Source organism: Lutra lutra, chromosome 10, assembly GCF_902655055.1.
Source record: "Lutra lutra chromosome 10, mLutLut1.2, whole genome shotgun sequence".
Taxonomy (NCBI): domain Eukaryota; kingdom Metazoa; phylum Chordata; class Mammalia; order Carnivora; family Mustelidae; genus Lutra; species Lutra lutra.
In genome coordinates, this window is record NC_062287.1 from 94,874,850 (window position 1) to 94,896,013 (window position 21,164).

Consider the following 21,164-nt stretch of genomic DNA (forward strand, 5'->3'; position numbering starts at 1 on the left):
CAAAAGGGAGAATTACAGACCAGTATCCCTGATGAATGTGGATGCAAAAATTCTCACCAAGATACTAGTCAATAGGTTCCAACAGTACATTAAAAGGATTATTCACCACGACCAATTGGGATATATTCCTGGGCTGCAAGGGTGATTCAACATCTGCAAATCAATCAATGTGATACACTACATAAATAAAAGTAAGGACAAGAACCATATGATCCTCTCAATAGTTGTAGAAAAAACATTGGACAGAGTACAGCATCCTTTCTTGACTAAAACTTCCCAGGGTAGGGATAGAGGGTACATCAATATCATTAAGACCATCTGCAAAAATCCCACAGTGAATATCAATGAATATCAATCTTCATGGGGAAAAAACTGAGCTTTTCTCCTAAGATCAGGAACACAGCAGGGATGTCCACTCTCACTGCTGTTGTTCAGCATAGTCCTAGAAGTCCTAACCTCAGCAACTGGACAACAAAAAGAAACAAAAGACATCTGAATTAACAAAGAAGAAGTCAAACTCTCACTCTTCACAGATGACATGCTAGTCTATGTGGAAAACCTAAAAGACTCCACCCCAAAATTGCTAGAACTCTTACAGGAATTCAGCAAAGTGACAGGATATAAAATAAATGAGACAGAAGAAAGAGAAATTCAGGAGTCAATCCCATTTATAATTGCACCTAATACCATAAGATACTTAGGAATAAACCTAACCAAAGAGGCAAAGGGATCTGTACTCGAAAACTATAGAACACGAAACAAACTTGAGGAAGACACAAAGAAATGGAAAACGTTCCATGCTCATGGATTGGAAGAACAAATATTGTGAAAATGCCTATGCTACCTAGAGCAATCTACACATTCAGTCCAATCTCTATCCAAATCCATCAACTTTTTTCACAAAGCTGGAACAAATAAACCTAAAATTTGTACAGAACCAGAAAAGGTCACAAATAGCCAAAGGAATGTTGAAAAAGAAAACCAAAGCTGGTGGCATCACAATTCCGGACTTCAAGCTCTATTACAAAGCTGTAATCATCAAGACAGTATGGTACTGGCACAAAAGCAGACACATAGATCAATGGAACAAATAGAGAACCCAGAAATGGATCCTCAACTCTATGGTCAACTAATCTTCAACAAAGCAGGAAAGAATATCCAATGGAAAAAGGACAGTGTCTTCAACAAATGGTGTTGGAAAAATTGGACAGCCACGTGCAGAAGAATGAAACGGGACCACTTCCTTACTCCACACACAAAAATAGACTCAAAACGGATGAAAGACTTCAATGTGAGACCGGAATCCATCAAAATCCTAGAGTAGAGCACAGGCAGCAACCTCCTTGACCTCTGTTGCAGCAGTTTCTTGCTAGACATGTCTCCAAAGGCAAGGGATACAAAGGCAAAAATGAACTATTGGGGCTTCATCCAGATAAAAAGCTCCTACACAGCAAAGGAAACAGTCAGCAAAATTAAAAGGCAAGCCACGGAATGGGAGATATTTGAAAATGTCTTATCAGATAAAGGGCTGGTATCCAAAATCTATAAAGAACTTATCAAACTCAACACCCCAAAACCAAATAATCCAGTCAAGAAATGGGCAGAAGAGGGGCGCCTGGGTGGCTCAGTGGGTTAAGCCGCTGCCTTCGGCTCAGGTCATGATCTCAGGGTCCTGGGATCGAGTCCCGCATCGGGCTCTCTGCTCAGCAGGGAGCCTGCTTCCTCCCTCTCTCTCTCTGCCTGCCTCTCTGCCTACTTGTGATCTCTGTCTGTCAAATAAATAAATAAAATCTTTAAAAAAAAAAAAAAGAAATGGGCAGAAGATATGAACAGACATTTCTCCAGAGAAAACCTACAAATAGCCAAAAGACACATGAAAAAATTCTCAATATCATTTGGCATTAGGAAAATACAAATCAAAATCACAATGGGATACCGCCTCATACCAGTCAGAATGGCTAAAATTAACCAGTCAGGAAACGATAGATGTTAGTGAAGATACGGAGAAAGGGGAACCCTCTTACAATGGGGATGCAGGCTGATGCAGCCACTCAGGAAAACAACATGGAGCTTCCTCAGAAAGTTGCAAATAGAGCTACCCTACAACCCCATAATTGCACTGCTGGGGATTTACCCCAAAGAAGAAATGTAGTAATCCACCTGCACCCCAGTGTGTCTAGCAGCAGTGTCCACAATAACCAAACTATGGAAAGAACCCAGATGTTCATCATCAGATGAATGGATAAAGAAGAAGTGATATATATATATATATACATGTATGTATACACACACACACACACACACACACACGCAGTGGAATACTCCTCAGCCATCAAAAAACGAAATCTTGCCATTGCAATGACATGGATGGAAGTAGAGGTTATTATGCTAAGCAAAACAAGTTAATCAGAGAAAGACAATTATCGCATCATGTCACTCATATGGAATGTAAGGAACAAAACAGGATCATAGAGGAAGATAGGAAAAAAATAAGATAAAATCAGAGAGGGAGACAAACCATAAGAAACTCTTAATCATAGGAAACAGTATTGCTGGAGAAGAGGGGGTTTAAGGGATGGAGTAGATGGGTAATGGACATTAAGGAGGGCATGTGATGTAATGAACGCTGGGTGTTATCTAAGACTGATGAATCACTGACTTCTACCTCTGAAATCAGTAATGCATTATATGTTAATTAATTGAATTTAAATTCAAAAATGTTAATTACTGGGCCAGGGACACTTAGCAGAGCCAGGACTAGATCATAGGTTTCCCCAACTGCCGGTCACTATTTTTTGTAGAATACAATCTGGGAACTCAGAAAAATAGTGTTGGATTACATGAAGCTCCTTTAAAAGATTCTGTTGGAAATCTATCTCGTTGAGTGTTCATTTTGAAAAGTGTGATAGTTGTTGAGTTGCTTAGCATAATTGCATTGGCAGTGTTGGGTTTTCCTAAAAAGTAGAATGAGGATCCAGCCAGATGTTGTCTGACAGGCGGGAATTGTGCTTCCTTGCTTTTGGCTCTTCAGGGATGAGGGGAAAAAAAAAAAACTTAGAATAGATTAGATTTCTTCATTTCCTACCTCAAATTTGTTGTTGAGGGGAGCCTGGCTGGCTCAGTTGGTAGAGCATGTGACTTTTGATCTTGAAATTGTGAGTTAAAGCCCCACATTGAGCAAAGAGCTCACTAAAATTAGTAAATAAATTAATTTAAACCCTCTTTAAAAGTTTTTTGTTGTTGATACATTATTTATCTCAGTCTTCAAGGTATATATCGTAAATTGTTTATCAGACTATCTTTTGGGGAGGATTTTTAAAGTTCTCGATCAGACATGAGTCAGGCAGGACAGCAGATGAAGTTGCTTTCTCCTAGGTAGAAAGTACCTAGGGATATGGTGAGGTCTCTTCGACTAAAGCATTAACATTTGAGTTTTCAGGGAACTCTCTATTCCTTGAGGAAGAAATTGTTCACTAGGAGACTCTGGCTAAAACTATGACTTTATTGTAGTGTTATTGTGATAAACCTAGTGGTTTAAAAGCAGATTGGCGTCTTAGTGCAGAGGGAGGGATTTACTTCTCAGAGTGACTGAAATCCAAGGTCTCTTTGTTTTGGAGGATTTTACCCACTTAGCTGAAGAATATTGTTAAAAGCTTAAACTGGATGAGTTAAGTTGGAACAAGCCACATAATTTATACTAGACTCTGTCCGGGTATTTATCTACCTTGGTGTACATAAATTTGGGCCATTCAGTAGAAGTTAATTATTGGAATTGCCAAGTAGATCTCCTTACAACTCTCAATTTTATCAGGCCTGAATTGTATATTTTAAGGAAACTCATGTAGTAAGCACTATGGACTAACTAGTGTGTTTGCCTAATGTTTATAAGTTAAGGAAATGTTTGATTTAGTTATTACTCTGCCAGTTAAATGTGTACAACCATAAGATATGTCAAAAGCTGCTATTTCTTTTTTAAAGAAGATTTTATGTATATTAATGAAAGAGAGAGAGAGAGAGAATGAGCAGGAGGGGCAGAGGGAGAGGGATAGAGGATCTCAAACAAACTCCACACTGAGTGTTGAACACAACCTGGGTTTTGATCCCAAAACCCCGAGATCATGATTTGAGCTGAAACCAAGAGATGGAGGCTCAACTGACTGAGCCACCCAGGAACCCAAAAGCTCATATTTCTTATTTTGAGCTACAGGACTGTTCCAATTTGGACTTGTTTAAGTGAATTCAAGCCTGTAGGCATTTATGAGATATAGATATCTTACATAGAAGTAAAGGAAATGTGATAATTTATGTTGAACATAAAATAGTTACATAGATGGGACAGTTATCATTTGAATGTTAACTACTCCGTCTACATTAAAAAAAAAAAAAGCCACAGGGCACCTAGTGGCTCAGTTGGTTAAGCATCTGGATCTTGGTTTAGTTTCATGACATGATCTCATGGGTCATGGGATCAAGCGCCACCTTGGGCTCTGTGCTTCAGCACGGAATCTGCTTGTTCCTCTCCCTTTGCTCTTACCCACTCATGCTCTCTTTCTCTTTCATACACACATTCTCTCATAAATAAATAAATAAATAAATAAATAAATAAATAAATAAATAAATTCTTCAAAAAAGAAAAAGCCAGGATTATAGAACATTGGAGATAAGAATCTCATAACTATACCGCCAACTCTTTTTCCTTACTATGTTTCATGATCTAATTAATCGTTAGGATTAAGAGCCAGACAAAAAGTCAGGAATGGTTCTGTTTCTTTGCTTCCAGTTATTATGAACTTGTACACATTCTTTAGCTTGCTGATTGCAAGGTGGCTGATGGCAGTGGGGAGTGAAGAGAAATGCCACTTTTAATATAAGGATTGAGTTGGGCACACAATGGAGCCGATTCCCTAATGTGTTATATTTGGGAAACACCGGACAGACTGCCTTGGCTGGTTAAGGAATAGTGAAAAAGTTGGATTCTGCATTATGATTCTGTATTAATGAGGAAGGGACTCGAATATTTGTGTATGCAACATGCGTTATTGCTAATGTGAGTATTGTAGGTTGTTCCAAGTTTGTAGCTCGTTTTCTGTTGTGTAGAGGATTAATGTTCTGACATTTAGGTTGATATGACCATTGGCAAGTCACTTAACCTCTCTTGAGATGGTTTCTTTATTTCTAAATCTAGTTGCTATAATCTTTTATTTTCTGGGACCGTCGTTTAGTTCTGGGGCAGCTACTAATTGTGCCTAATAGAGTGTCAGGACAGTTAAGACAGTTAAGCGTCTGTAAAGTGCTTGCCATCCTGTGTTTGGCACAAAATAAGTTCTCAATATTAGATAGATGAAAAGGGACCGTTCTGCCCATAGGGGCAGTCCAAACTTAGGTTCCTCTGTATTCTGTTGTGTAAATCGAATGATGTATTGATTGGATTTTTGCTTCCTAAATTCAAGGGACAATGCAGCAAAATTCAATGGATGATGCAGCAAGAGAAATAGCAATTTCTTTTCCTTTTTTGCTCTAGCCCTTGGTAAAAAGCTAATCTTTACTAACTTTTGAAAGAGATCTTTTTTTTTAATTGAGGTAAAATTCTCATAACATAAAATGAACCATAAACTATTTTAAAGTGTACAATTCAGTGAGATTTAGTAGCTTCACAGTGTTGTGCAACTATCACTTCTGTCCAGTTGCAGCACATTCTTATCACATCAGAAGGAAACAGCATACCCATTGAAGCAGTCACTCCTCATCCCTTTCTCCCCAGCTCCTGGCAATCACTAATCTTTCTTTCTCTGTGGATTTTCCTATTCTGGATGTTGTATAAATGGAATCATACAGCTTGTGATCTTTGTATCTGGCATCTTTCAGTTAGCATAATGTTCACACCGACGGTTCATCTGTATTTTGAAACGTGTCAGTACTTCATTAATTTTCATGGCCGAGTAATATTCCACTGTATGGATAGACCACATTTTGTTTATCCATTCATCAGTTGATAGGCATTTGGTCATTTCCACCATCTGGCTGTTGTGAATAGTCCTGCTAACAAACATTCATGGACAGTTTTCTGTTTGAATACTTGTTTTCTGTTCTTTTGAGTATATAGGTAGGAGTAGAATTAATGCGTCACATAGTAATTCTGTGTTTATCCTTGTGAAGAACGGCTGAACTGTTTACATCAGCAACTGCACCATTTTACATTCCTACCAACGGTGTACTAAGGCTCCGTTCTCTCCACATCCTTACCAACACTTGTTATTTTCCATTTCCTTTTTTAAAAAATTGTGGCCAAACTAGTTTGTCATTGTACTTTTGGTTTGCATTTCTCTAATGATACTGAACATTTTTTCCTGTGCTTTTTGGCCATTTGTTTACTTTCTCTGGATAAATATCTCTGGAAGTCCTTTGCCTATTTTAATATTGAGTTGTCTTTTTATTGTTGAGTTATTAGGAGTCTTTTATATATTCTGAATCTGGACTCTTATTAAAACTATGATTTACAGGGGCGCCTGGGTGGCTCAGTGGGTTAAGCCGCTGCCTTCGGCTCAGGTCATGATCCCAGGTCCTGGGTTCGAGCCCCGCATCGGGCTTTCTGCTCAGCAGGGAGCCTGCTTCCTCCTCTCTCTCTGCCTGCCTCTCTGCCTACTTGTGATTTCTCTCTGTCAAATAAATAAATAAAATCTTTATAAAAAAAAAAACTATGATTTACAAATATTTTCTGCTATTCTTTGGTTTGTCTTTTCAGTCTCTTGATGTTCAAGAAGGTTCAGGTTTTTCCTTTTTTGTTTTTAGGATTTTATTTTTAGGTAATCTCTACCCGCAATGTGGGGCTCAAACTCATGACCCCGAGATCGAGTCACATGCTCCACTGAGCCAGCTGGGCACTTGCAAGAAGTTTTAGTTTTGATGAACTCCAACTTGCCTATTTTTTCTTTTGTTGTTTGTACTTTTGATATCATATCTAATCTTAGTAGCTCTTTTATTTTTCTTTCTATACCCCTGTCACTTTCTAGTGTTGTCTATTGCTAACATTTATTGGGAATTTACTACTTGTCAAGTTGTGTGCTAAGTACACTGTATTATATACATTGTCCCATTTAATTCTCAAGTAATCCTGAATGCTGAATATTGTTATTAACATTATCTTATGGAATTTTTACAATGACTGTGGGATGCACAGTATTGTCTTCACTTTGCAGATAAATCAAGATACTAGCGGTTAACCAGCCTCTGATAGATGGCAGAGTTGGAATTTGAACCTGGACTTGAACTTTGCTGGTCTGATTTTGCACCCATATTCTTTTTTTTTTTTTAAGATTTTTATTTATTTATTCGACAGGCAGAGATCACAAAGAGGCAGAGAGTCAGGCACAGAGAGAGAGGAAGGGAAGCACACTCCCTGCTCACCAGCGAGCCCAATGCGGGGCTCCATCCCAGGACCCTGGGATCATGACCTGAGCCGAAAGCAGAGGCTTTAACCCACTGAGCCACACAGGTGCCCCTCCACCCATATACTTAACCACTTCACATACTGATATTTGTACCAAAATAGCAAAAGCCCAAAGTCCTTGCACTTTAGGGAAGGAAAAATTTTTCTTCTACCCTTCAAGGTCTTCCAGCTGAGCTAACAATTACATTTACATGAGCCAGGTTAACAGGAGGGAAAAAACCCAACATTTTATTATGTGCATCTGGAGGCCCAATATTGAAATTGAGACCCAAAGAAAAGACCAAGGCAGACAGTTTTTATACTTTTTGGCCAAGATATAGTACATTTTTGAGGAATTGATGGGATGAAGAAAACATGTTTGGGAGCTTTGAGGAGTAAGGAATTCTAAGCAGAATTTGGGCTGAGATAGTTAAAAAGTAACAGGTTTGTTTCTACAGCTTTCTTGGTTCCTGTCTTTAGAAAGGAAACTTTCTAAAGTTCCTGTCTCCGGTGATAAGGATGTCTTTTTATTTCTTAGCATAGGGAGGGTACCTTTCATGTGAGAGATTTACTTCCTGCTCTCAGAGGGACAGAGGAGGGTCTGAGTGCCCTTGGACTTAGGTAACTTCTTTCAAAATAATCAGTAAGCCAGAGTGGCACATTTTGGGGTAGGCTGCTCTTGGCCTCTACAGTACTGTGGCGTTTTCCTAGGTTTGTGACTCCTTTGTTCCCGGTCAGAATTCCTACATGCATTCCACAATCCCCCTTCATTTTGGCTATCCCCAAAGGAGACCACAAAGCAGTCTGAATCCACCAAATCACCAAGGCTCAAGGCTTGATAGCCTTTCAATTCTTATACTAGGGTTTGAATTTTTACAGAGGATGTGGCAGTCACTGAAATGAATCATTAGCTGGAAAGGTTTTCAGTTAACCAAGCAAAGTGACAAAGTCGGGCAGAAGGTATTTTTGGGGTGTGGTGCCAGCAGAAGATGAAAGGCCTTGCCCGGAAGATCATCCCCAGGATTGGCTGCCTCAAGCGGATGCTGCTTACAGTTCCTCCTCCTCCTCCTCTGTCCTGAACCTAGGTGCTTTGAATGGTGTTTTGGTTTGATTTTTCTGTCGGTTAGTTTTTGAAGTGATAAACTGTACCTGTCTGCAATGTCTGGTTGGGTCAAGAGAAGAGGAAGGGGGAGGTGAGAGAGGGCCCGCTGGGTGGGGAAACCTCATGGGCAAACTTGAGTGGGAAAAGGGACCTCGCTGTTGGGACAGCACATTTGGAAGCTGGGCGTTTTCTTTCTCTCTAGTAATGTACCGTGCTTGAAAAAAGGCGTGTATTTTTCCAAACCATGGGGTGGTGGGAAATGCCCACACTGTCTGGGCTTATGCATAATCTGATTTTTTTTTCCCTGTAAAATTACTTTTTATCAAAATATGATTAGGAGAATAAGTGATAGTTGTCTTATTTTGTATCCCTTTCACTGCCTCTCTTGGATAAAAATGCAGGAAGTTGCTGCTGTTTTATTAACTTGCAGCCTGCATGCTTCTCTTTGTTCTTTGTTAAATATGAGCTGGCATGTGTTAAGACTAGGTTAGCATTTGCTCTTTGGGACTTCAGTGGTTTCTAAATTCAGCACTGCTAAGCCGCTTCCCTGTTTGCTTGAATCAATTGAGGCTGCTATTTTTAGCAACAAAAGGGAATTGAAATAGCAATTTTTTTTTCATGTAATAGATCCCCAGGAGGAATACTGATGCAAGCTCTCTGTCATTTTCTATTCTCCCCATCCCCCAAAAGCACTCAGAGGAAAGGCAGCTGTCATGGTTTGCGGCAGTATTAATCTTTAATCAATCGAGTGTTTTCTGCATTCAGGTGTTCAGGGAGGGAAAAAAAAGGGTCAGAAGAAGGAACCTGCCTAGAATAACGAAGCTCTTATGCATGGGCTCTGCAGTCAGAATTTGGTGGGTAGTGGCAGGGAAGAGTCAGAAGAGCTAAAAATAGCATATTTGCTTCCAGTGTTTCTCTAGTCTATTTTTGATGCTTGATTTTGATAAGGTTGATTGGGTGCTTACTAAAAATATCTGTTCTTAGCAAGTTGAGGACAAAAAGAGTAGAATATTTTTAACCTACACAAACTAAAGTATTTTTGTTGACTGTATAAAATCTGGAAGCTGAGCGCTGGTCAGTTGCCAGTATTTTATATAATCTGTAACAAGCTAGACACTTCTGGATGCCAAGTTGGGATATTCTTTATAGTTGTCAGTTTTCATCTTCACAAAGGCTGCAAATTCGGGTTCTGCTGTTATATTTGTACATGAAGACAGAGGCCTTTTTTTTTTTTTTTAACCTCCCTTTTCCCCCTCCCTTTATTCACTTCCTCTACCTCAGTTCTGCCCCTGGCCATCTTACCTACACTCAGAGCCAGTAGGGATAGGGGTGGTACGTGTAGCTTCTTTCTGTGTATTGTTGAAAACTACCTTACTTACCTGCTTTACCTGCTTACTCCATAGCAAAATGAAATCTGAGAATACTCAGTGTTAATGGAGGAAGCAAATCTTAATGACAAGAACAATGAACTGACACTACATTGGTAATTTGCCATGCTTTCCTAAACCAGAATGGTTCATCTCCCCTTCCCCTTAATTCCACTTCATAGCCACCCTGGCACATTATGAATGAAGTAGCTCTCTAACACTGAAAACAATCTCTTTTCAAAGATAGCCTCAGATTCATCTACAGAAAATGTGTCTCTGCAGATTCATCATAAAGTTAAACTTCTCTCTGTTAAATTTCTTAAATTTCATTTTAGATCACTACTTGATGTTGAGAGAGGCCGAAGGATATATGGGGTTCTGTATAGTAGGTGACTGGACATTATTACTAGGAAAAAAAAAAGTTGACAAAATAGTGGGTAGTATCCTAAGAGGTTAGTTTTCCATTCATAATCTTTTTTCATTCATCTACTCATTCATTCATCCACTCATTAATCATCTACTTTTTGCCAGGCACTGTGCTAGCAGTTAGACTGTGGTGACCCAGGCAGACCCTTATATAAACCTTTGTGATTAATGTCATGAAGGGAGGGGGGAGTATGGAGTACTGTGGGGGCAGAGAGCTAGGAGATTCTGTATGTCAGAGCTCAAGGAAGCCTTAATGGGAGAGAAGATGTTCAAGTGAAGACCTCAAGGATGGGACAGAGACACTGGTTGGAGTGAAACTGGGACTAGAATAAAACTTTTGTAAAGAGAGAACTTGTTACCTTGTAGGAACTGGGAAAATTTCAGTGTGTCCGGGGAAGTGAGTGGTAGGAGGAAAGTGATGGGAGTAAGATAAGCTCATGGAAGACCTCGTGAAGAATAAGGGTAGTGGGAAGCCATTGACTGGTTTTAGGCAGGGAAGTGATGTCAGATTTGCCCTTTGGTGGGATCACTCCGGCTGCAGTGAATTGGAGAGGAATAGGTGTGGGAGCAGGTGAATGATTTAGTAGGCTGTTGGAGTAGTTATTGTGGGAGATGAATGATGGTAGCCCCGGGTGGTGGCAACTCAGAGAAGTGAATGGATTTGTGTTTCAGGTTTTATGTAATTGGCAATAGAGAAACATTGTCACTTCTTGACAGAAGAATGAGATCATAAAAATGGTGTTTGAGGAAGATAAGTCTTAACTATGTAGAGCATGAACTAAGTGAGAAAGGACTGAAAGGTTCATTGGATAAGTCTGTGTATGTTGGGATGATAGCTTAGGTTGGGGTGATAGCTATTATGAGAATTAACTGGATGATATGAATGAGGTACCTTGAGCAAATATTCTTGTAATCATGTGAATTGTAAATATTTTGTTTTAATAACTGACTTTATTGACAGCTTACTCTTGCTTTTCTGGGCCTATAGTCATGACTTTAACAAGAGAGAAGTTTACTTTTCACCCAGTTTAAAGAAAACTAGAATATGTTTGATTCTCTGTGGTAAGCAGTAAAAAAGGAAACGATTAATTAAAAAACATGGTAATTCCATGGAGTCCTCAGGAACCTTGATTCCTATGAGTATTCACCTTCACTTTAGCCTGTGGCTTCTACCCTCAAGGTTACTTGTGGTTCAAGACCGCCAGACTTCCTGCCATCACGTTTGAATTGGCTAGATGAAGGTCAAAAAGGGGCCTCTCCCTGCTGAGTCAGCTTCCTGACTGTGAGCAGCCATTCACTGTAATTTGAGGGGCTCACATTATTGCTTGGATCTTATTTCCAGAATTGAATACCAGCCACACCTGGCTGCTGAGGAGTTTGGGAAATAGAGTCTATATTCCAGGCCACAGTTGCTGGAAAGAAGGAAGGGAAGACAGTTGCCAACTGGGCTCTGGCCCAGATGTGCATATAACATGAGAAGGAGGAGTCCCCGGGGACTTGGCACCTTATTTCATTTTGGCTGACTGCTTAATTTTTTCATTTTAAGAAACCGACCGAAAAACAAGCAGTACTTCTAATATGAATGATGTGGGAGCTGCTGGTCTTTGCTTCATTGGTTCCCATTGCAAGGTGGTAGGCATTTCAGAGTTAGATCAAGTATTTCCCAGAGCAAAAGATGATCTTAGGTACTGCATTGACGAATTTTTAAAATTTAAAACTTTTTTCCCTTTAAATTTTCATTTATTTATTTGTGAGAGAGAGAGCACAAGCAGGCAGAGTGGCAGGCAGAGGCAGAGGGAGAAACAGGCTCTCCGCTGAGCAAGGAGCCTGATGCAGGACTCGATCTTAGGACCCTAAGGATCATGACCTGAGCTGGAGGCAGACGCTTAATGGACTAAGCCACCCAGGCGTCCCGAATTTTAAAAATTTTAATGGTTACGTATATACATACATATTTTACACTAATATTCTATTTAATGGTAATTAAAACTGGTGACCTTTTACAATAATTAAATAATTCAGTAAATAGTAGTTAAATAAGTTTTCTATTAAATTTTATCTTTAAGAACTCTGTTTTAAGAAAATGTTAAGTGACCTTGAGAAACAGGGGGTTAAGCAGTACTACACTGATTTTTGGGAAAGTGGAATAGATAAAAGAGTCTGCTGGCTCAGTTTGTACCATCTTTCTATTCGTGGTAGGAAAGGACTTCTTTGTTAGAAAGGCAGAATACGCACATGGGTAAAAAATATCAACAGTAGGAAGGATAAAAAATAGTAATCTATTTCATGTCTTTTCCCAATGTCCCAGAAGTAACATTAAAAGACTTTTGATTTAAGATATGGTATGCTTTGATTAGCTTCCTAAAATTAATAATGGTAGTTGACTCCCCAGACAATATGGTATCATCTTAATAGAGAGAATCACACTATTATTTTATGAAAATAAAAAATTAATGAACTCGATTAGGAGATTTTTCTATCCAACTACCAGCTACTATATCTGCTACCACTTTAGGAATATATGTGGCTTTAAAGTAGAGAATGGATCTTGTAAAGCAAAAGCAGCAGGACAATCCTTGTCTCCATTGTCTATGTCTTAAATAAATAAATTAAAATTCTTTTTTTACATCAAATGAAACTTTTATGATTGACTGAAGTTTGACCGATGACTTGGTCATGTTTTTACGTTATTGCAAACACTTACCTACCGTATGACATAGAGAACTAAAGAATTTGTCACTTCCTTTGATGGAGAAGGGATAGTTGATCCCCCATTGTGTGGTCATTGTGTAGGTGACTGATTATTGTAGAACTACAGTGGTGCTTACAGAGATGACTAAGGGAGCCTCTGAGTTTCCAGTTTTATTTTTTATTTCTTTGTGTCCATAAAAGTAATTTTTATACTTTTCTGTTTTCTTAGGGAAAAAATGTACTTGTGAGGTAATATTTGGCTCATATATAACTATGCAATGCTGGATTTGATTTTGAGACTTAGAATACAGGAAAATGATATATTTTTTAAAGACTTATTCATTTTAGAGAGAAAGAGTGCACGAGAGCACATGCAGGGGGGAGGGGCAGAGGGTGAGGGGAAGAAACAGACACCCCATTGAGTGTAGAACCCTACACAGGGCTTGATCCCAGGACCCTGAGATTGTGACCTGAGCTGAAATCAAGAGCTGGGTGCTCAGCTGAGTCACCCAGGAGCCCTGAAAAATGATATTTTTATCTATCTAAAAAGATCAGGCTACATTTTTAACATTTATATCTGTTTAAAAGTCAGATCGTTTATGCTTAATATTTAAAGTCCTAACCAGAGGATGGGTGATTTATAGAACACCTGATATCCAGAATGGATCTCATAAGTCATTGTAGTCTCCAAAGTTGTGCACATAATAGTTTCTAAAAACTGTTCATTTGATTTAGATTTGATAGTTGATAGCAGGAGATGATAGGAAGAAGTGTTTTTGCTGGGAGTATAAAATCAGTTTTTTTTTTTGAGTAGTGTGTTTAGTATCTCATTCTCAACTAAAGTAAGTCTACTTTAGTATAATATGTTTCAGAGGAAACTTGGGGAACTTCCCAGTTTTAAAATGATCAAATAACTGTATTTCTAGCCTCTTATATTTTGGAAATCCTCTCTAAAATTAGAACAATGAGAAACAGGAAGCTCCAGTTTGATGAGACTAGGGGACTTCTGAAATCCCTCATTCCTCAGTAACAGCAAATGTAGGTGGAAGAGTGGTCCCTTACTTCAGAGAGCAGACACCAGAGTGCTCACAGACTGTCCACCATTGGGAAGCACACAGCTTTGCTTTTGGATCTCAGAAAAGCACAATTGGAAGTGTCAGGTACTTTAATAGACAGGAGTGGGGAAGGCCACGGAGCCAGATGTGCTGGAGACTCAGGGAAATCGGGCATGGAAGAAGGCAGAGGTGAGACACCTGACTGAGAGCAGGGGTTGAGGAAAAAGTCTGCAGACTAACAGCTGCTCACCTACGCAGCAGCCAAAAGATTGAAATGGGGAAATGCTTCTTAAGAGATACTGAAGGGTCTCAGAGAAAAGATACTGACTTTTGTGGAATCTCTAATAAAAAAGCTGGTTTGCTCACTGGTTACCCTAGAGTGAGGCTCACAGTGCAGTCACCCCACGTATGCATACTAGTTGCCATATTGATGCCTCCAAGATGAGACAGACCAAATCAGTCAAAAGGAATATAGAGGAAAGAGAATGTAAGGAGAAGAAAATGTTAATACCGTTGACCCTTGAACAACGTGGGAATTAGGGACCCTGTGCAGTGGAAAGCCTGCATTTTGGCTCCCCAGAAACTTAACTACAAATGGCTATTGCTGATTGGAAGCCCTACCGATACCAACAGTTGATAACATATGTTTTATATTTTATGGATTAGCTGCCTGTATTCTTACACTCTGCTAGAGAAAAGAAAAGGTTATTTAGAAAATCATAAGGAGGGGCGCCTGGGTGGCTCAGTGGGTTAAGCCGCTGCCTTCGGCTCAGGTCATGATCCCGGGTCCTGGGTTCGAGCCCCACGTCGGGCTTTCTGCTCAGCAGGGAGCCTGCTTCCTCCTCTCTCTCTGCCTACCTCTCTGCCTACTTGTGATTTCTCTCTGTCAAATAAATAAATAAAATCTTTAAAAAAAAAAAAAAGAAAATCATAAGGAAAACAAAATACATTTACGAGTACTGTACTGTATTTATAAAAATCTGTGTATAGGTGGACCCATGCAGTTCAAGCCCCTGTTGTTCAAGGGTCAACTGTATATAAATAAAGTCTAGTTAATATCCTCAGAGATAAGTGAAGATAATAGGTCTATAATAAGAACAAGATACTCCTAAAAAAAAAAAAAAAAAGGGCAAGAGCAATCAGAATAAAGGAGAGCTCTTCAAACTTAAAAATTTGACAACCTAAAATTTAAAAGTCAATAGAAAGTTTGGAAGATAAAGTTGAAGAAACTTCCAGGAAAGTAGAACAAAAAGAAAAATATGATTAATAGAGAAACTGTTATATCTAAATTCTGATTGATAAGAATTAGAAAAGTATGGGGAAGAAGTTGTCAAAGAATCAATATAAGGAAACTGCCAGAATCAAAGATAATGGATTTTAAGGCCTGTCAGTGCCTAGCACCAATGAATAGAAGAAAACCACTGAAAAGTATATTATTGTGACAGATTGTTAAAGATTGAATGATAATCCTAAAAGCTCTGGTGACAAAAAAGCAGGTCACTTATAAATGGTCTGAACTCAGAATGGTGAAACACTTTTTGAACAGTACTGGTGCTGGAAGACAGTAGAGAGTTGTCTTCGATTTTTTTGTTGTTGTTGTTAAAAATTATTTCCTGCTTAGATTTTTAACCTAGTTAAACTATTATGTATGAGGTTAGCATATAGACTTTCTAAAAAAAAAGGTATACACAATCAAAAAAGTATCTCTTAAACTATCAAAAAAAAGTTTCTCTTAAGCTGTCACATGAATTTAATAGGATATTCTGGATGTTATCCTAGAACAGAAGGACGTTCAGTAACAAGAAAATCTGAAAAAGATAGAGGCTTTTGTTGAAAATACAGTAGTACCCTCTTTTATCTGAGGTTGTGCTCTCTGTAGTTTCATTTAGCTGCAGTCAACTGTGGTCCAGAAGCAGATGATCCTCCTTCTGACATCTTGTTAGAAGGTCACTAGTAGCCTAACAGTACATCATGATGCCTACATCATTCACCTCAGTTCATTTCATTGTGTGGACATTTTATCCCACATCATCCCAAGAAGGCTGAATATAGTACAATAAGGTTTTGTGAGAGAGACCATATTCACATAACTTTTATTATAGTACATTAGAATTGTACTATTTTATTATTAACATTGTTAATCTCTTACAATGCCTAACATAAATTGAACTTTATCATAGGTTTGTATGTCTAGGAAAAATCATAGTATATATAAGGTGTGGTGCTATCCATAGTTTCAAGCATCACGAGCGGTCTTAGAATATATCCCCTATGGGAAAGAGGGGACTACTATAATGTACCAATATTCGTTCATGAATTGTGACAAATATAAGATGTTAGTAATAGGAAAACCCGACTTGAAATATAGAGATCCCCCTGTATTATATTCACATTTTTTGGTTAAGTCTAAAAAACTATTCTAAGATAAAAAGTTTATTTTAAAAAACTGTTTACAAAACTGTGTCTTCGTGCATCTGTCCTTGGGAAGCTACTGGTGGATGTGATCCCTAATGAGGGAGTAGAATAAGATCTAGAAATAAGAGATTCAACAGAAGAGGGAGGCCAAAGGAATTCCCATGGTTATGATCTAGAACAACAGCTATGCAGCACAGTAGCCATTCCAGGGAGAAACAGGATAAAAGCTGGAGGGAACCGGGGAAGTAATCTCTATGGGGGGAAAAAAAAGGAAAAAAAATTCATGGGATTGACTCTGTGGAAAATTGTACTGAGAGGCTGTTAGGGAATGGGAGATTTAAAAAGAAACCTTTGCAAATGGAAGAAAAGGCAATTTGACTATAGGAAAATAAAAATGTTGACCAAGAAAGGAAATGTAATTATATTATTTGATTCACTAGTGAGTAATATATTTATCTAGCCATAATAATTGTTGTATGATAAGGAATTTGACTGGCCTTCATCCCTGGTTCTTGGTGGGGAGAATCTAAATCCTTGGAATTTCTGAGTGACAGGATTGTCTTTATTATTCATGGTGGGCCCCGATGCTTTGAGAGGATTCATAGTGGGATCCTGGATAGCTTCAAGATGGGGGCTGGTCATGCCGTAAAAACCAACCGTGTGATTAGAAGATTGGAGGTCTGAGCCATGTGACATCAGTTCAATCTTTCAATCTCTGGGAGGGAAGTGGGGATTGGAGGTTGAGGTCAGTGATACAGTCAACCATGCCTTTGTAATGGAGACCATTAAAAATGCTGGACATTGAAGCTTGATGTGGTTTCCTAGTTGGTGAACATACTGGTGTTCTGTGAGGGTGAAGTGCCCTGATTCAGAGAGGGCACAGAAGCTCTACATTTAGGACTTTCCTAGACCTTGCCCCTTGTGGCTGTTCACTTGGTTGGTCCTGATTTGTATTCTTTATTGAAAAACTGTAATCACAAATTTTTAAGTCCTGAGTCCTGTGACTTGTTTAGTGAATTGCTAAACCCGAGGAGTTGCGGGAACCCTGAATTTTGCAGTAATTCAGCGTAGATGCCTGTCAGGACCTCTGAATTTGCAACTGATGCCTGGCATATGGACAGTTTTGCTGGGGCCCATGTCCTAAGGCTAGTGTTAGAATTGAGTTACATTATTATAATAATGTACACACTGAGTATTGACAGAGCACTCTCTCCCGCCCCCCAAACCCTAAAAACACAAATATTACTGTTCTGCAACATCTAGTGAAATTCTGTATCTTAGTGGTTAACAGTGGCTGCTAATAAAACAACAAAGACAGATAACCAGACATGTGCCTCCTGATGTAAATATGTGTTATTGCTTGTGAAGTATTCTTACCAAAAAAAATCAAACTTGAATTTGATCAAGCATTGATAGGTAACCACTAGGGGACAGAAGAACATGTTATATGACATCAGGGGAATGTAATCAGTAAATGCCATGCTGGGAAGGTAATAGGATCTAATATCTTCAACAACTAGTAGGGAAGTTGGGGGTCTGGGGAGGAAGGGGAGGGAGAGGGAGTAGAAGCAGAGGAGAGAGAGATGGAGATTGAATAAATAGATACAGAAAGGTAGATGGATAGATAGACCTATAGTCTAAAAATAGACATTAACCACTTTTAAATATGGAAGTTATTTAATCCTGATTTGACCAAATTATTAGAAGTTTTCTGAAACACTTGGGGAAATTTACATACTGATTAGATAATTGATGTTTGATTTGAGATTAGATAATTTAATTAGGACTTATTTACAGTTTAGGAATGTGATAATGGTATTGTGGCTATTTTAAATAACATATAATGAAGTTCTTATGAAGTCATATGATGTTAGTGATTTACTTAATCTGAGGTGGGAGGAAGTGGGTGGGGGTATATAGTTGAAGCAACATTTAAAATTAAGTTGATAGTCTTTGAAGCTGGGTCATGGGTACATGGGGGTTTGTTATACTGTTTTTATTTTTTGATATCTTTGCCCTTGTGTAATTTGGAAAAAAGTGTTTTTAGTACAAATACAAGAAAATCCTACTTTACTCCATAACTTGTTTTCCATAGTTTGTAAATGACTTGGAAAATCTCAGAGAAGTTTGAGGCACATCCCTAACAATTTGGAGGGGATAACTGTGCTCTGAATTTGTAACAAGCGTCATTCCAGTATTTCAGAGATAAGGTACCATAATGAAGCCTGACCCATTATAATTTTCAAATGTTTCTGCTACATAAGGTTTTTGAGGGGCGCCTGGGTGGCTCAGTTGGTTAAATATATATATGCCTTTGGCTTGGGTCCTGATCCCAGGGTCCTGGGATGGAGCTCCACATCAGGCTCTCTGCTCAGTGGCATGTCTGCTTCTCCCTCTCCCTCTGTGCTCTTCTTACTTTCTCTCTCTCTCTCAGTAAATAAAATCTTTAAAAAAAGGAAAAAGGTTTTTGAGCTTGTAAGATAAATATACTTTCCTATAGAATAAATCATATTCCATTTCTTTTTATTGCCCATAATTTCAAAAAATTAAGTTTATTCAAGTATAACAGATACATACATAAATATGCATTTTTAAAGTGAATTCTTTCATACTTTTATACCCAAATCAAGATAAAGAATATACATCCTCTACCCCAGAGATCCCTTAATGTCCCTTCCTTGTCATCTACCCCCTCACCCAGAGGTAATCAATATTCTGATTTCCATCATTGTAGATTAGTTTCACTTTTTTTTTTTGGCCTTCATAAATGGAATCATAACAGCTTGCATGCTTTTATGTCAGGCTTTTTTCACTTGGCATAATGTCTGGGAGATTAGTCCATGTTTTGAATATATCAGTAGTTCTTTTTTATTGCTATATAGCATTCCATTATATGAATATACCTCCATTACTTACTCTCCTGTAGATCAATGTTTGGGCCTGTTTACCTATTATGCATAAATAAAGCTACCGTGGACATTCTTTTGGTAACCATGATCCATTCATACTTCTTGGAAATTGCTTGGTCACAGGGTAGACACGTGTTTAGTTCTGGACCTAATGCCAAATAGCTTTTTTTTTCAAAGTGATTATATCAAATTTACCATGCCACCAGCAACGTATGAAAGTTCCAGTTCCTCCACAACCTTGTCAAGACTTGGTATTGCAGCCCTTTAAATTTTAGCCCCTATGGTGGGCTTAAATTTGAATCACTAGTGTTCCTTCATCTTTTATGTTGAAGTATTACACAGGTCCTCTGGTGTCTAACTGGTGGGTTCTATGATTGGTTCTTCGTTGTAGTTCTTAACCTAAACTGTGTTTTTCTTTTCCCAGTTGTCACAGGTAGTACTGATGGAATTGGAAAATCATATGCAGAAGAGGTAGGTAATTTTCAAGACCTTTTTCTTGGTATAAAAATAAAACATCAAATACAGGATGATCTCTTATAGTTGCTTTGATTTTTGAAGTTAAAAACAAATACACTGTTATATAGTACAATAGATATGCTTTATTTCTAATCAGAAACCCCACAGTTGCTCAAAGACAATTTTAATATAAATTTTTGTGCAAAAATTAGTATAAAACTTTCTGTTCCAATAAGTTGGAATTGGGGAAAATGTAGCATAGTTTTATTTTATATTGTGTAATTATGGACAGTCCTTAGTCAGTTGTTTTGAACTCTTTTCCAAAAGGTGGATTTGTTACTAGGCAATAGTTATATTTCCAGGCTAGTCCATGGCATCGTTTCTTTATAAGGAAGACTATGATTGACGAAAAGATATTGACAGACATGGGCAAAGGGTTCAAGTTCTCTGTAATGTCATGAAAGGGTAGGGACCGTGGTAATTTGAGGGCCATTGTACAAAGCAGGAATGTTGGTAGTACTCTTTGAAGGCAAGCTTCCCTGCCCTCTGGTTCTGCGGAGGCATCACAGCTTATGATAGCACCCAATTCTGATGACAGTCTTGGCAGATCTTTTTTAAAGCTTTTGTGGGCGCCTGGGTGGCTCAGTCGGTTAAGCTGCTGCCTTCAGCTCAGGTCATGATCCTAAGGTCCTGGGATCGAGCCCCCCATCAGGCTCCCTGCTCAGTGGGGAGCCTGGCTCTCCCTCTCCTTCTACTGCTCCCCCTCCTTGTGCTCTCTCTCTCAAATAAATAAACAAATTAAAAAAAAATAAACCTGACTTTTAAATTATAGAAGTAATAGATACTATTTATTTATTTATTTATTTTTGAAAGATTATTTATTTTAGAGGGAGATCATGAGCATGCGTGGGAGGGGCGGAGGGAGAAGAAGAGAGACTCTCAAACCGACTCTGCGTGCAGGGCTTGATCTCGTGACCCTAAGATAACGACTTGAGCCCAAACTGAGAGGCGCTTAACCCGCTACACCACCCAGATGCCCCAGTACTTATGATTTTAAAAACTAAAGCAGTGTAGATGGGTATAAAATGAAAAGTAAAAGTTTTATTCTTTCTGAAACCCTTTGACATTTGTATACTAGCTTGACTCAGAAAGACAGCCCTTTGGAAGACTCCCTTTATAAAGTCTTCATTTTGAATTGACCATTCATTACTACTTAAGTTTATTTATTCATTTTTTTTTGTTGGGTTTATCGTATTATCAGATTTTCTTCAAATGAGAGTATATCTGATTTCTGTTTTTTAATGATATGTACAGGTA

The 21,164-nt window shown here is 38.5% G+C and overlaps 1 protein-coding gene across 5 annotated transcripts in view; it reads left to right on the forward strand.

Moving 5' to 3' along the window:
• LOC125079411 (very-long-chain 3-oxoacyl-CoA reductase) overlaps positions 1 to 21,164 on the forward strand; it is a 339,719-nt gene that overhangs the window by 36,304 nt on the left and 282,251 nt on the right. The window contains exon 2 of one of the 5 annotated variants that reach the window (XM_047692990.1): positions 19,816 to 19,862. The exons of the other annotated variants lie outside the window; for them this stretch is intronic. Within the exon in view, the coding sequence (XP_047548946.1) occupies positions 19,816 to 19,862 (47 nt within the window). The remainder of the gene's footprint in view (positions 1 to 19,815; positions 19,863 to 21,164) is intronic. 5 annotated transcript variants of the gene reach the window in all.